The sequence below is a fragment of the Schistocerca nitens genome, chromosome 2 (assembly GCF_023898315.1).
Source record: "Schistocerca nitens isolate TAMUIC-IGC-003100 chromosome 2, iqSchNite1.1, whole genome shotgun sequence".
In the NCBI taxonomy this organism is placed as follows: domain Eukaryota; kingdom Metazoa; phylum Arthropoda; class Insecta; order Orthoptera; family Acrididae; genus Schistocerca; species Schistocerca nitens.
In genome coordinates this window covers 705,862,026-705,877,437 of record NC_064615.1, presented here as the reverse complement: position 1 = coordinate 705,877,437, position 15,412 = coordinate 705,862,026, and the positions used below count along the sequence as shown (strand labels likewise).

The following is a 15,412-nucleotide window of genomic DNA, read 5'->3' as shown; positions in this document are numbered from 1 at the left end:
AAAAAAGAACACAAACTTGCTACCTTTCAGAATACATCCTTCATTGAACTAGAATGCACACACACACACACACACACACACACACACACACACACACACACCTGTGGGGCTCCCTGTATTGGATAGCTAATAGGGGCTCAGACAGAAGCAGCATATCTGCTGGCTATGAATGCACGAGGGAGGGATGAGACGTGCACGGGCTAGGCAAGTGATGCACAGGTGTGCTGGAGCTTGTGGAGTGCTGTGCATGATGTACACGACATGCAATGGGATGTGGTGATAGGACAGAGGAAGAGGAATCTGTTGTATAGAGGATGTGGAGACAATGAGTTAATGGACACAGAGACCAGTAGATTTATGGGAGAGAGGAATGTGTTGCAAAGATAATTCCCATCTGCATAGTTCAAAAGCTGGTCATGAGAGGAAGGATCCATGGCCCACACTGTGTAGCAGCCCTTGAAATCGAGAATGTTGTGACACTGGGTTGTCAAATTTGTTCTTGGCCACAGTTTGGCAGAGGACACTCATTCGACTGACAGCTGTTGGTTGTCATATCAACATAAAAAGATGTGCTGCGATTGCAGCAGAGACGATACAGTAGGGCCTTGATAATCCTGATGTTCTGTGGTCTGTCAATACTGGATTATCGAATATGCCAGATTGTCAAGGTCAGTTTTAGAAACCTGTTTTTTAAAAGAAATCAGTATTTGCAGAACCCAGTTTTAATTTAGAAAAACTAGTAATAGTTATTTACTAAGTAGAACAGGACAGAAAAAGAGCAAAAAAAATTACAACCATGTATTACTTTTCTGCAAAAAAACAAAATTCAATTAACAATGTAGCTCTGTACTGCTCGACCCAAACAATTTGATGCTCAAAGTTTCAGAAAAGTTTGATATACACAAATAATATTTTGTACACCATTTACAAAATAAAAAAAGCACCACTGGTTGAAAAGATCAAGAACAAGGTAATGAACAAAAATTGTTACTAATGAATTGGTGCAGTTAAAATAGAATCACTGGCAGAGACATCTCACATTATCTAGGGCATGGAACATGTCAGATATGTATCACCAATGATGGTATAGCTGAAATTTTCTTCTGAGTCCTCTGGAACATTACAGGAATGTTGACTTGTTTCTTGGATTGAGCACTATTTTGGAAAAAAAAAAAAAAAAAAAAAAAAAAAAAAAAAAAAAAAAAAAAAAGGGCATATGATGGGCCAATTCATAACTACAGAAGAATTCAATTGTCAGCTACTCTCGGTGAATTTCACAAAAATTTTTGAGGCTCCCGAAGCCTCAGCCCAAGGGATGTGAGCTGATGGCTCTCATTCTGTTTCTAGTGCCTCCCGTGGGTTGAAGGGTTGAAAACACTTTGCAGAATCACACGGTCAGTTATCTCTTCTTCAATAGCTAAATTTTTGTCAATGTCGAAAACACACTCAACTGATTGGTGGATGCATAATTTATCATTTATAGTATTTAAGAGCGAACAGTTGTCAACTCATCCTCATTATTTACGTTGCTTCCCCATCTTGGCTTGTGCAAACAGTTTAGGCCATAGTTTTTCCAGACACTGTGTAAAATTGCAATTTTCACTTGTCTCTGGTGTTAATATTTTGTTTGAACTACGACACTGCAATCTGAGCTTAGCAGCTTTTGCACAAACATTTCTCTGTACCAGCATTTGAGATTTTGTATGACCCCTTGCTCCATGCTGGATTATCGGGCCTGTCAGTTTGCCAAGTGTCACATTACCATGGTCTAACCATATATGCCATCACTGCTTCCACAGGTAGAACTACCTCTGATAGGGTAGGATATGCCTGTAACAGAAAATGAGTAGGAAGTATTGGGTGGGTGGATTGGGAATGTCTTGCACCAGGGTCTCCCATAGAGATTAACTCGGTGGCATGGAGTTGGGTGTAGTAGTGGTATGTTGCATAGACTGGGTGGGCATCGGAATACTATTTCATGAGAGGTGGGAAGATCTTGGGTGGGATGACCCTCATTTCTGAGCATGACAATAGATAATCGTAGCACTGGTGAAGGATATGGTTCAACTGTTCCAGTCCAGGGTGATGTGGGGGGGTGGGGGAGGGGGGGGGGGTGAAGGACTCCTTTGTAGGTGATAGATGATTCCTGGAGGTGGTAGGAGAGTTAAAGGTCTATGAGGATATGACATGGGAAATTTGTTTGTAGACAAGGTTTCGGGGGTAATACCTTCCTGTGAAGGCCCTCATGCCTCGGAAAACCTTACTGGGCGAGGAAGTTCCCATCACTGCAGATTCACCATCCACAGCTGGGCAGGCTATATGGGAGTGTATTTATGTTCTGTATCAGGGAATTGTACTGGATTAAAAGAATTATCGAAAGTGTTCTTCCATATAGAACCATTCAAGTAAGTTCCTAATCGATAAATAATATCCTCAAGTAATGTCACGAAATGAGAAAAACACTACCAAAGATATCCCACAGTAACCAATCTCTTTCATCCAACTCCCATAGCATCGGTTTTGGAACCCTCTACTTTTCATCTGCCACAGTTCTTACCCCCAAGACTCACCTCACTGTACACTAGGGAATATAGATCCTGCCAATAACAAACTACACTCCCATCCAATGCCAAAACATGTCATTGATACATGAGTTACCTATCAGTATAAACACTTTTGAATCCTTTCTCATTTCATTTTCCTATCAAACACAGATTTAAAAAAAACTTTTACTTCTCTTCAACACCTCCTGTCTTTCTTGTTTCCTGTCTTTTCCATTTTCCAGCAAAAGTTCTGAATGTTCCTTCTGCATTTGGGTTTAAAATATTTTGGTATCTTTATTTCATAATTCTTTAATTTTTTTTCTGTTTTTCTCTCAATTCCCTCATCACCACCTTATTTACATGTACTAAACTGCCGTACACCTAAAGCACAGAGTATCAATAAGTAACCTCTTCAGCTCTGACATGTGAATTAGAGGTACCTGGTTCATGTCCTGATGAGAAGAAAAAGTTCCATTTCCAGTATTTTGCCAGCAAAGAGGGACAGGGATAAAATTCTTGAGAACCAGGCTTCCAGGCAAGTCATTAAATTCCATACATTTGTATCATATACCACGGAGAGAGGGAACATGACTTTCTTGTTGGTGAGATATCTGTTACATGGGAATTTTTTCCTTATTCAGTTAGAAAGTATTTAAGTTACTGCTTTCACTCTCTTAAAATTACCCAAAATCTGAAATTTTTTATGACACTCAAACTCTCCCATCACTCTGAAAAGTTCCTTTGGGTGTAATTATTTGCATGTGTAAAGGAAAACTTGCTCTTCAAGAACAACTTTATCTTTTTATTTGATTAATTTATCAGTTCCCAATGGATCCTGCGAGCCACAACTAGTTAATTAGTTTACAGGTGGCTGGAAGCCTATAGAAAATGGAACCTACTGAATACTTTTGTATTCAACACTTAAGGAAGTATTATCTAAGCTAAAATTATTTTTTATCTATGCTCACTGGATGAATGCTGCAGTTTCTTTCAAATGAAGCAATACTGTCAACCACAAAACCCATGATGGGGTGTAAGTGCAGGGATGGCAGAGTTAGAATTCTGGTTCAAATAACTATTATCTTTAATTTTCCTTAGGAAAACTGGGAATTTTAAGTAATTAATAAATAGTTCTTACTACATTTAAAAATTTATTAAAATACTACATGCTCCAGAATTTCTCTATCCTCACTAAAACAACAATTGATTTTCAAGGAACATTGTCAATTACAAGTTAGGAAAAAAAAGAGAAGATATTTGCTAAAACTAGGGTACAGTTATGTTTTGTTTCTCTTCAGTTTCTGTAAATTAATTTAAAAAAAAATCCCAGTGCAGCCTTAAACAAGGGCTACATGTTTGTTTCATATTCCATGTCAAGCTTAAGCACAATTTTTCCAAGTTAACTATGAATGAGATGTTATATGACAGCAACAGAAATGTGAAACATCTTCACAGATAAATTTCTGGACACAAGGGAAGGTTACTACTGTTGGTCTCGCAGGAGAGATCTCAAAATTCCAAGAACACTACTGTTATTGTTTTAATGCTTCACAAAAAAATTAGTAATTCAAGCAGTAGTTGAGAGTTTCTGCAGAAGAAATCAAATACTTAATCTAATCCAGTTTAAGAAGGGACCTTCCAACTACTGTTGCTTATTAAATGTACTTAGATAAAACAGTAAAACATTCCATCAATTTACCACTTTGGTTAGACTAATTATGAAAGCACACATTATAAAATTCTGTCTGCCACCAGTTTTGGAAACACATCACTTATTTTATATGATAATTCCGGCCTTCATGACAAATTTAACTGATGATAAATCTTTTCAGGTTGTCTCAAGTTAAAATGCCATATTAAAGAAATCCTATGACGAGTAATCCAGTAAAACTCTGACACACAACAAAAACATGTCCTATACAGAAAAAATTCTATAACATTGAAAAGTCTTATACCAGTAATATATTTGTTGCTAAGCAAAACATTTCTTCTGAGTAAAAAAATATTAGTTGAATAATGTTTACCCATTAACTGAGAATAAAAAGAGGAAAAAACAGCTGATGTATAAAATATAACATTCAACTGAAAGCCCTTTTCCCAGAAACAAATCTACAAACTTGATAAGGAATTAGTGACGTGTCCTGCACTTTCCTTTACTGTAGTCTGCCTTTAAAAACGTATTTGATATTCACCAGTTTACAGATAATGTAGGGTTCTATCTGCTAATGATCTGCATATTACCATCTGTCCAACCAACACAGGTAAATGATAAAAATAAACTGATTTCACCACACAAGCTGTCTTGTGAGATTAGAAAGGAACATGGAACTCAGTTCTACACCCACTCAACATTCTAGAAGACTCTAAAGTGTTCACAATACTGTTTCACAAGGAAACGCCAATAAAAACTGAAAATGCCTCTGAAACATCTAAACATGTCATTCACTGTATATGCTACACACAATATTACATACGTGACACAAATATCATATTCACCACCTGTCCCTATTAACAGTGTAAGAAAATATCAACAGATGCTTCTTTTAAATTTCGATACATTCTCGATTAAGCAGACAAGTAATGAAATAGCATAAATACTCCACATATTATTTTACTGTAATTTGTAGCAGCTCTAGCTAATCCATGTTATAATGATAAAAAAAGCTAACTTCTCTTCAGAGCAAAATTCTCTTTTTTATTCTTTCTACCCTCCTAAGAGTTTCAAGAACAGCATGCAGTGACACATAAAATGACTAAATGAAGTTGTATTAGTCGAGAGAGCCTTGAGATTGTACAAATTACCTACTTACTGCCAATATTTCAATAGGCTCAAGATGATGTTGCTCTACAGAAACTAAACTGTGGAACTGGTTTCCATGAATTACGTTCAGTATTGTATTTGGCAGCCGCATGCTATCCACTTCCCAGAACGATCCCCCTGAGTTTTCAGTTTTGATCTCATAGCTCATCTTTCATTATGTCAGAATAAATAAATTCTTAATTATGGATAAGTATCTAGTTATACCTCTATCATAAAAAAGCAGATGGTACTCAAAGGGGGAGAAAAATACAGAGCTATATGCTCAGAAACTCCACTTACGTTCTTACTGATAGTGAAAGTCAGTCAGTCAGGGCCTTAATTTTTTGATACAGCTGTAGGAACAAAAATTATCTCAGAGGAAATGAGCATCTTAAAGCAACTCAGACTCCTGACATGTCACACTGTTGCTGATACTGTCACATAGACAAAACAAGAAAACTTACTAAACAGAGCTTGGCATCTATAAACCAATATATACACTAAAGGAAGGTAGACTCTCACTAACAGAAATTTAACTGCACTATTTAATTCACACTAATAAATGGCAGATAACCTAAATCATCAGGTAATCTACCTTCCAACTTCTAGTCTTACATCCCCCCCCTCCCACACACACACACACACACACACACACACACACACACACACACACACACACACTCTTTTATGTACAAGGGACAGTTAAATGAAAAATGAGACAGCTGGAAAAAAGTAAGTTCACTGTTTAATATTTCAAAAGTAACTGTTAATACATTTTATGCAACTTATTGCCAAGGTTGTTTGGATCATATTGCAGAAGATTCACTGGGAAACCCTTACACATCCTCCATACAATCCTAGTCTATCCCCATGCAATATCCATATTTTTGGAGCCCTGAAGGAAGACGTTTGTGTGTATCGACTGGATTCAGATTTGATTTCTCCAGATTTTGCACATGCGCAATCAGAATAAGAAAGACAACAATGAAAACTGACAGCAATAAGTGTGTTCAAACGTCTGATGGCAAATTCTGCAACAGAATGTTATGGCCAAACTCAGGCCAAGTCATACCAAGTATGACAAAAATCAGTATTTTCTGCAGATAGTACCATAGTGGAAGGATGAGAACTAGAATGAAGGTAACTAATGTGCTTAGAAAGACAGTATTTACTGCCAATGTTTTTACTGGTATGGTGATTATATACAGATGTAGTACTTCCTGATAACTGCTAAACTTTAAACAAAAGCTATTATTCTATACACAGTGCCATTCGTCACAAAATGACTTTAGTGAAACATTCACTTTTTGTCAGCCTCCATACAAGAAAAATGGATTGCATATGTCAAAGCAACTAAAAAGTGGACCCCCTCCCTATATCTACTACAGTGATGATTCCATTTGCTTTAATCAGATCATATTACATACAAATGGGCACAATCAACAATAACAACTGACAAACTGTGTATAAGCAGGCAGATTGCCACCAGTGGCAGATGTCTTTGAAACAGTGAGAATAAAGCCTTCAGTAAAATATACTGGACTCAAACAGGTACTCGTCCCATTGATAAACAATAATTCACTTCAATTGTCGAAGTAAATAAACACACAAAAATTAACTTACTAGCTATATACCAGTCTCTTCATCTAACTAAGCAATACTTGCCAGCACCTAAAGTGCAATTGTATGGCAACTGTCAACATCGAAAGCACTACAGATATCACGAAGTTACATAATAAACATTCCAAATCGAAAGTTTATGCTGAACTTACCGTAAACTCGCCTGTAACTGCATCAAATCCCACATGCACTGTATGTTCAAAGTTCGTTGGGTATGATATATTAGGTTTCTCGTTTTCCTTAGCTTTTTGCTTGATCTTTCCTTTCAACATTTTTTTCTTCCTGTCTTCAGAGTCTGGTTCTTTAGGAAGGGGTCGCATATCTACCGGTAAATTAGGAGTGGAATCGCCCCTAAAAATACCATAAGAAATCATCATGTACTTGTCAATTGCTGTATTAATGATCTCATCTACAGATTTACTGACATTGCTCTACATAAATAACTCACCTATTGCTTGTCAGTCTAACAGGAGGTGCTGGTGGCTTATCCTCGTCGTCTGACATTTTACCAGTTTAATATCAGTGAGTCAAAATCCGTTTCCTCCAGGCTAAAGACCGCCACTTCTAGAGTCCGTGCAAGATGCTATAGATTCACCGTGTCGTTTGGAAGACTGCAAAAAACACAGTCACCTAATATCATTCGTTATTGCACTCAATCACAAGTGAACTGAACACCACAGATGAATATTTTGGATAGGAATCGACGTGCGCGAGCAGTCAGCATGGTTACAGAGCCTCGGCTTCGAACACTTAATCAGTGAATGTCACGAAGGTAATGTCTGTGGTAAACACCAACTCCCGAGTTCCACCCACACAAACACCATGCGTCAGATGTCAGTTATTTCACTTGTTCCCACACAATCCTTGCAGCCGCCATCACCCTACCCCCTTCAAAACAAAGATGCTGTAGATCGAAGTGCTGACAAGACGTACCTTTGCTCACTTCAAGTCTACCAACTAAATTCGGTCGTGACAAAATCACGTTTCTGCGCTCACATTTACATTGGACTTCAAGAAGATGGTTACAAATACTGTACGATTGTGAGGTTATTCGTGGATGAATAAATAAATAAACAAGTGAAACGTACTACTACACAATGCAAACACTACGCTTTTCTTCGATTGATTGCTTGTTCATTGACACATTAGGTAATTTAAGAATCACTAGAGAAATGACAACCTGTAAATTTCTTAAGTTACACAAGCTGCGACATGGTCGCGAATTGAACAGTGAACCGAAAGTAGAATGAATGTCCTTCACTTCGCATCTATGGTCACAAATTTTTATCTCATCAGACATCTTCAGATCTGTTTCATAAAAACATGTCCTAATATGCTTCTGTGACTCCAGTGTATTACTAGGACATGTTTTTCATAAAACAGATCTGAAGATGGTCATTATAGACCGAAACGGTAGTCTAATGACATAAAAATTTACGACCATAGGAGCGAAGTAAAGGAAATTTATCAAGTAATAAACAGTCATCAAAAATATTTCCATGATAATTAAGATTTTTACGCCTATCCTGTGCGAATTATAAAATATTTATTTTTCGTTTAGTCACCTAGGTACGTTTCGGTACTTACATTCGATCTTCTGCAAATATTAATTTACTTGAATATTTTCACCTTCTCCACGGCAAGAAAATCTGAAGATGTGTAGGTTCCCTACATGTCGTTGTTTTTAAATATTTTGAGTATGGTACTTGCTCTGTACTTATGCCACTAAGCGAACCGAACGTAAAAATGTTGTTTGAAAGCTGCTAATTATTGCTTTTGAGAGTGTTTATATTTTTCCCGAAGCCATATAATAACTTCTATACAGGACAGCCAGCCTGGAATGACCTTGTGAAGTCGTAGTTGTATCACTTTTATCATTTGTTTGCCACAGTTTCTTACCAGTATTCCATTTAATTTGAATAGTTTATTATACCCTCTACTGTGTGTGTTGGTTTTGAGAACTGTGGCTGTCCATATATACAAAATCTGACATGGTATCTATACTAATATTATATTTTTGAGTTGCTGGTAGTTAGTTTGTTAGTTACTTCCATTTTTCATGTATCATTTTGCACAATTTATCATAATGCTGTTGAACAATTCATTTCGCATTCTATCTAAAATTAATTTCCCGAATATGGTTGCATGCTGAGCATTTGTAAGTGTTTATAGTGCAGATATGAGTTATAATCCCTACTCAGCATTTTAAACATGACAATGATAGAAATTCTTCTGCAGAATTGCAGGTGTTGTTAAGGAGGACCTTTTTCAGTTGTTTTCAAGTTTTACTTTTCTGTCAGATATTTTATATCACTGGGTAAGTGATCAAAAATTTCTGTTGCTGTGTTGTGCATCCCTTTTTGTGCTAAAGACAAGTCAATGTTCCTTTTGCATAGTAGTGGATTATTTACAACAAACTTCATAAGGGAAAGTATACTGTGAAGCAGTAGTCAGAATGCCCAACTCCTTAAATAAATACAGAATGAGATTTTCACTCTGCAGCAGAGTGTGCGCTGATATGAAACTTCCTGGCAGATTAAAACTGTGTGCCGGACCGAGACTCGAACTTGGGACCTTTGCCTTTCGCAGGCAAGTGGTAGAGCACTTGCCTGTGAAAGGCAAAGGTCCCGAGTTCGAGTGTCAGTCCGGCACACAGTTTTAATCTGCCAGGAAGTTTCCTTAAACAGGTGTCTATAAAATGATCGTGGGTAAGCCCCACATATTATTCATAGAAGACATATTTCAGCAATGAAGACTTTCGTTCTTGGACATGAGCTACCCCAGAATTATTCCATATGTCATTATTGAATTAAAATATGTAAAGTATGTCAACTTATTGATTTGTCTTTCCCCAAGATTTTCAACGATTCTAAGTGCAAATGTGGCTGAACTAAGTTGTTTTAGGATTTCCAAAATGTGCTTTTTCCAGTTTAAATTCTCATCAATGTGGACATCTAAAATTTTTGAAGTTTCCACCCTATTTATTACTTCCCCACCACCTGTTACACTTATCATTGCTGTAGTATTCCTTGATGTGCGGAACTGAATACATCGTGTCTTTTAAAATTGAGGGTGAGATCATTTGTAGAAAGACAGTCAATGATACTTTTAAGAACTCTGTTCACCATTTCTTTTATTTCTGTATGTATGCTTGGATTAATAACAATACTAGTGTAAAAATGACAATTTCTGCTTGTTGTATCTTAGACAGAAGATCGTTTTCAGATAAAAAGAACAATAGTGGACCTAAGAATGAGCCTTGGGGAACCCAATACTTGATTTCTCCCGTCAGCATTACACCCCCAGACTATATTGGCTGAATTACGAAGTACAACCTTCTTCATTATTATAATCAGATATGACATTATACATTGGTTGGCTTTACCAACAGTCCCACATACCTTCAATTTATTTAGGGGAGTACTGTGATTCATGTAGTCAAATGCATAAGAAAGGTCGCAGAAAATATCAAATGGTGCTATTTTATTATATAATGCTTGTAAAATCTGTTGAATAAAAATATAAATTGTATTCCCAGTAGAGCAAATCTTCTGAAACCCAAATAATGATTTTCTGAGGATATTATTGTTGCTAAGGTGAGATACCATTATAGAAGACATCACCTTCTCAAAAATTCTGGAAAATGATGTAGGCAGGGAACAGGTTGGTAATTACTGACATCTCTCTTATCACCTTTCTTAAAGAGTGGTTTAACAACAACATATTTCAGTCTCTCTGGGAAAATGCCTTGAATTTGTGGTGCATTACATATTTCAAGTAAGAAATGGGAACAAATCTTTAGTACTCTATCGGAAACACCATCAAAACCAGATGACCTTTTATTTTTGAGGGAATATATAATTTTCTGGATTTCAAAAGGAGATGATGGTGATACATCCATACTGCTGTGATTTTTCTCTTGACTTGTTGTTCCTATACTTTTAACTATATTTAAGAAAGTATTATTAAATACATTTGCTACCTGTGACTTATCATTTATAGCCCTTCCATTCAGCTCAACAGTGACATTATCCTTTTCTGTGGCCGGTTGTCCTGAGTCTTGTTTCACCACATTCCATTTAGCCTTAACCCTCCAGCAGGCGTGCCTATGTATAACATGAGCCAGCACAAATAACAATGTCTTACAACATTCCATTTTTGCTTTTACAATTTCGAACCTGTAGCTGTTCCTTAATTATTGCTTCAGCTAATGCAGTGATAAGTTGCGTTGTTATATGTCCAGCTGAGCAGCCATAATATCAAATTAACAGCAAGGTATGTAAGAAAAAAATCTATGATCCATGTATGAAAATGACCCAGTTTCTGATCTAGGAGCACAATCCCACAATGAGGCAGTTGTATATGAGATAATTAGCCATCTAGTAATTCCTTGGGTGGAATATGATCCAACTGCACTGTTTAATGCTTCGAATGGGTCATTACTGTGGAGTGACACACGTAAGCAGCAACAGAGTGATGTAATGAAAGTTTATTTTGTTATTGTTTAGTTAAACAGTGATTTAGCTCATTTAATGTAAGTACAGTTTTTTGAAGTGAAATTAAACTAAAGTGAAATTGCGATTTTGCTCTTACATAGTTATCTTGGTAACATAAAGATAGTTATTTTTTACATATGTACAAAGTATGCTGCATGCCTGCTCGTGATATAAAAAACAGTGCACTTGTTAAAAGTTTATAACTGTTGTCAGATTTACAGATTTCTGATGCTACATACATATTACTTTACTTTTTAATAACCTATGGGATTCTGGATGTGGATCATAATATATGCAAAAACAGTTCCCACGTTTTCTATATACACATATATTTTACCATAAAGACTGATACACATGAACACTGCATGAAGTACAAAGGCAGACTGAATTACACAGTCAGAGCAGTTAATGTTCCAAAGATTGTAATTTGTGTGGTCAATGTGACCTATCGACGCCATACAGTCCCCCCACCACCATAGTACGGAGTGCGGCCTATGAGCCCTGAGGGGGGGGGGGGGAGTCGTGTGGGTGTCAGCATCAGTGTGAGTGGTGCGAGGTGGCAGGCGCATGACCGGAAGCTCCATCTCCAACGGGTCAGAGTGCGAAGGAGCGGCAGGGAGTCGCCAGTCCAACTCGTAATCCGCAACCCAGAGGGGAGGGGGACTGATGTGTTGGCCAGCTCGGCAGTAGCAGTATGGGAGAGGCGCCATTGTGTGAGGATGCCTTCCCGAATGCATACTGAGCTGTCCGAAGAAATGAAAGCCTGAACACATGATGGGTCGCACTCTTGTGGGAGGGACAAGCTGTGCATTGACATTGAGTTCCTTGGTGAGGGTCAGGTTTGTGCTGTTGGTGGGCAGTACAAGCATACAGTTATCTAACACCATAATCGATATGTCATCAACACGGTCAGGTGGTATGTTGCAGCCCAAAATGAAGGATGGGGCATCCACGTCTCTAGTACCTGAATTGTCTTCAAAACCTGTGAATGGGGATGATGATGACATGCCTGAGGAACCCGCGAACAGTGGTGGTGACTTATTGGACAGAGAAAACCCAACCATAGGTTGAAAGGGCTCGTTAGTGGGTTTGTCAAAAGAACATGTGCTCGGGCAGTCCAGCTGGAACGGCAGAGCTGTGTCAGAGTCTACAAAAGCAGGCTTGAGCCTGTGTAGAGAAACTGTTTGCGGGCGATCTTTTATCATAATGTCAAAAGTCGTCTCGCCCCTCCGGAGTACTTCAAAGGGGCTGAGGTAAGAGGGTTGTAAGGGCTGTCTGACAGAGACATCCCTGAGCATGACGTGTGAGCAAGTGCTGATTGTGGTTGGCACATAAGTGTCAGGTGGGGAATGGCTGACAGGTGGGTGTAACCGGGTGTTTCTAAAGTGTGAATGCATCCTTCTGATAAAGTCTGGGAAGGAGGGGGAATCCCCAGGATCTTGGGGGAGAATTAATTCCCCAGGTGAAACTGGGTTTTCGTCGAAAACGAATTCGGAAATCGTCCCGTGTAAATCTGGTTTAAATGTAGAACGTAGGCCCAGCAACACCAAAGGAAATGCCTCCGACCAGAGACAGTCATGGCACCTGAGTGCAGTGTTAAGGGTGTGGTGCCATCGTTCCACCAACCCGTTGCTTTGCGGGTGGTAGGCTGTTGTATGGATCTTTTTAATGCCACAAAGATTACAGAGAATCGTAAAAAGTGCAGATTCGAACTGTTGACCCTGGTCGGTTGTGATGGTGGGTGGGCAGCCGAACCTAGTGATCCAAGAAGAAACGAATCCTTTGGCCACAGTTTCTGCTGTGATTATGGGTAAGGGGATGGCTTCCACCCAACGAGACATTTGGTCTATTGTGGACAGGATATACTCATGGCCCTCTGACGGAGGCAGGGGACCGATAAGGTCGATATGTACATGACAGAAACCTCCCTTAGGGATGTCAAACTTGCCGAGTGGTGGATAGGTGTGACGTCCTATTTTGTTTCGTTGACAGGAAAGCAGCTGCGTGCCCATGTTTGACAGTCCCGTTTCACATCTTTCCACACAAAACGCTCAGTGACGAGGAGAATAGTGGCTCGGACGCTGGGGTAGGCGAGATTATGCAAGGCGTCGAAAACCTGTCGGCACAGTGTGAGCAGGAGCAGAGGCTACAAAATGCCCATAGAAGAGTTGCACCACACTTCGTCCAAAATGCCAGGGAACGAGCGAAGACTGCAGGTCTGTGAGCAGACCCTGAGTGTCCTCGTACGAAGTCTGTAGAGCGGTGAGGTTGGATAAAGTGACAATACTTGAAACGGCATTGACCCACGAGAGGAAATCAGCAGGGATGTTCTCCATGCCTTTGATGTAGCATGCGTCTGTAGTAAACTGAGAGACCAGGTCGAAGTAACAGAAGTGTCGAGGGGAGGATCCTCTGGCCGGTTGCAGAAGACGTCAACCAGTAGTTTGTGATCAGTAAGAATGAAGAAAGGATGGCCTTCAATGTCAGTGAGGAAATGTTTGATGGACTCGTACATCACCAGGAGCTCTCTATCAAAAGTTTAATATTTCTTCTGTGCTGTAGACAGTTTTTTTGGAGAAGAAACGAAGTGGTGAAACTGTGTCGCCTTTGCTCTGTTGTAATACTATCCTGACAGCGACGTCATTGGCGCCTGTAGTGATGAACAAATCAGCAGACAGATCAGGGTAGGCGAGTATGACTGCGTGAGCAAAAGCTGTTTTAAGAGCCCTGAAAGCCTCTAGCACTGGTTCAGTCCAACGGACTGGTTTAACGCCCGAAGTTTGTTTGCCGGAGAGCGAGTGCATCAGCGGGGCCTGCACGGCAGTGGCAGAATACAGATGACGGCAGTAGTAATTTATAGTACCTAGGAAACGTCTGAGTTCTTTGTGCATAGCTGGGGGTGGCAATGACGTGATTGCCTGCACGCAGGATTTGGGGGGCTGTATTCCATCTGCGGAGACAGTGTAACCCAGAAATGTCACAGAAGACTGACGCAATTTGAATTTTTCTTTGTTGACCTCGACATCGTTGGATGCCAAAGTCTGGAGGACCTGGGATAAATTATCTTCGTGGCCTTCAGTTGATTTGCTGAAAATGAGTATGTCATCCAGGTATGCAAAGCAGAACTCGAATCATCGTGAGATTGAGTCAATGAAACGTTGGCACGTTTGTGTCGCATTCTTTAAACCGAATGGCATGAAGTTGTACTGGAACAAATCGAGCGGCGTGATGATCGCAGTCTTTGGAATGTCTTCCAGCGCTATGGGTATCTGGTGAAAAGCATGTTTGCAATCAGTCACACTGAAGATTGTGGCACCCATAACATATGAGTGAAATCGTTTATGTTGGGCACGGGGTAATTTTCCATGACAGTGTGAGCTTTTAGACGTCTGTAATCACCACACATTCGAAAAGAACCATTGTGTTTGGTCACGAGTTGAATTGGTGAAGACAACTGCTGTCCGATGGCTGTAGGATGCCTGCCTCCAGAATTTCGTTAATTTGCTGCCGGGCCACATACAACTTAATGGGGTTGAGGTGTCTAACCTTGTGTCTAATAGGAGGGCTGGCAGTGGTAATTATCTTGTGTGTCGTTCCGTCAGTGACGGAAGAGACTGAGAACAGCACATGAGGCTGAGTAACATTCTGACGTGGAGTTTTGGGGGGAGTGGGGCGCGATGAGGCGAAGCCATTAGCACAAGTGGGAAAAGGCAGCTCGAAAGTCACATGCTTATTACACGAGCGCGGCGTGCACTAGTTTGTAGAGGTCAGCTGCACGCGCAGCACGCAGCGGAGTGGGGCGTGCAGCGACTGTCTGTTGTTAACTTTGCCTTGGGCGAGAGAGGCGCTGACGTAGCGCGAGGGAAAGCGATGGACACCGAGTTGCTTGGCTGACGTGTGGGAGAGGGGGAATGTTTATCAACAAGCGGGGTGGCTGCCTGCATTTTGGGCGT

At 39.7% G+C, this 15,412-nt stretch overlaps 1 protein-coding gene across 2 annotated transcripts in view; it reads right to left on the bottom strand.

Moving 5' to 3' along the window:
* The window catches only part of LOC126236873 (serine/threonine-protein kinase Pak), a 144,168-nt gene extending 136,324 nt beyond the window's left edge, over positions 1-7,844 (bottom strand). For both annotated transcript variants that reach the window (XM_049946495.1, XM_049946494.1), the window contains exons 1-2: positions 7,412-7,844; positions 7,116-7,314 (exon numbers count right to left, since the gene is read on the bottom strand). In XM_049946495.1, the coding sequence (XP_049802452.1) occupies positions 7,116-7,314; positions 7,412-7,467 (255 nt within the window). In that variant the 5' untranslated portion in view covers positions 7,468-7,844. The remainder of the gene's footprint in view (positions 1-7,115; positions 7,315-7,411) is intronic.
* Between the last annotated feature and the right edge of the window lie 7,568 nt (positions 7,845-15,412).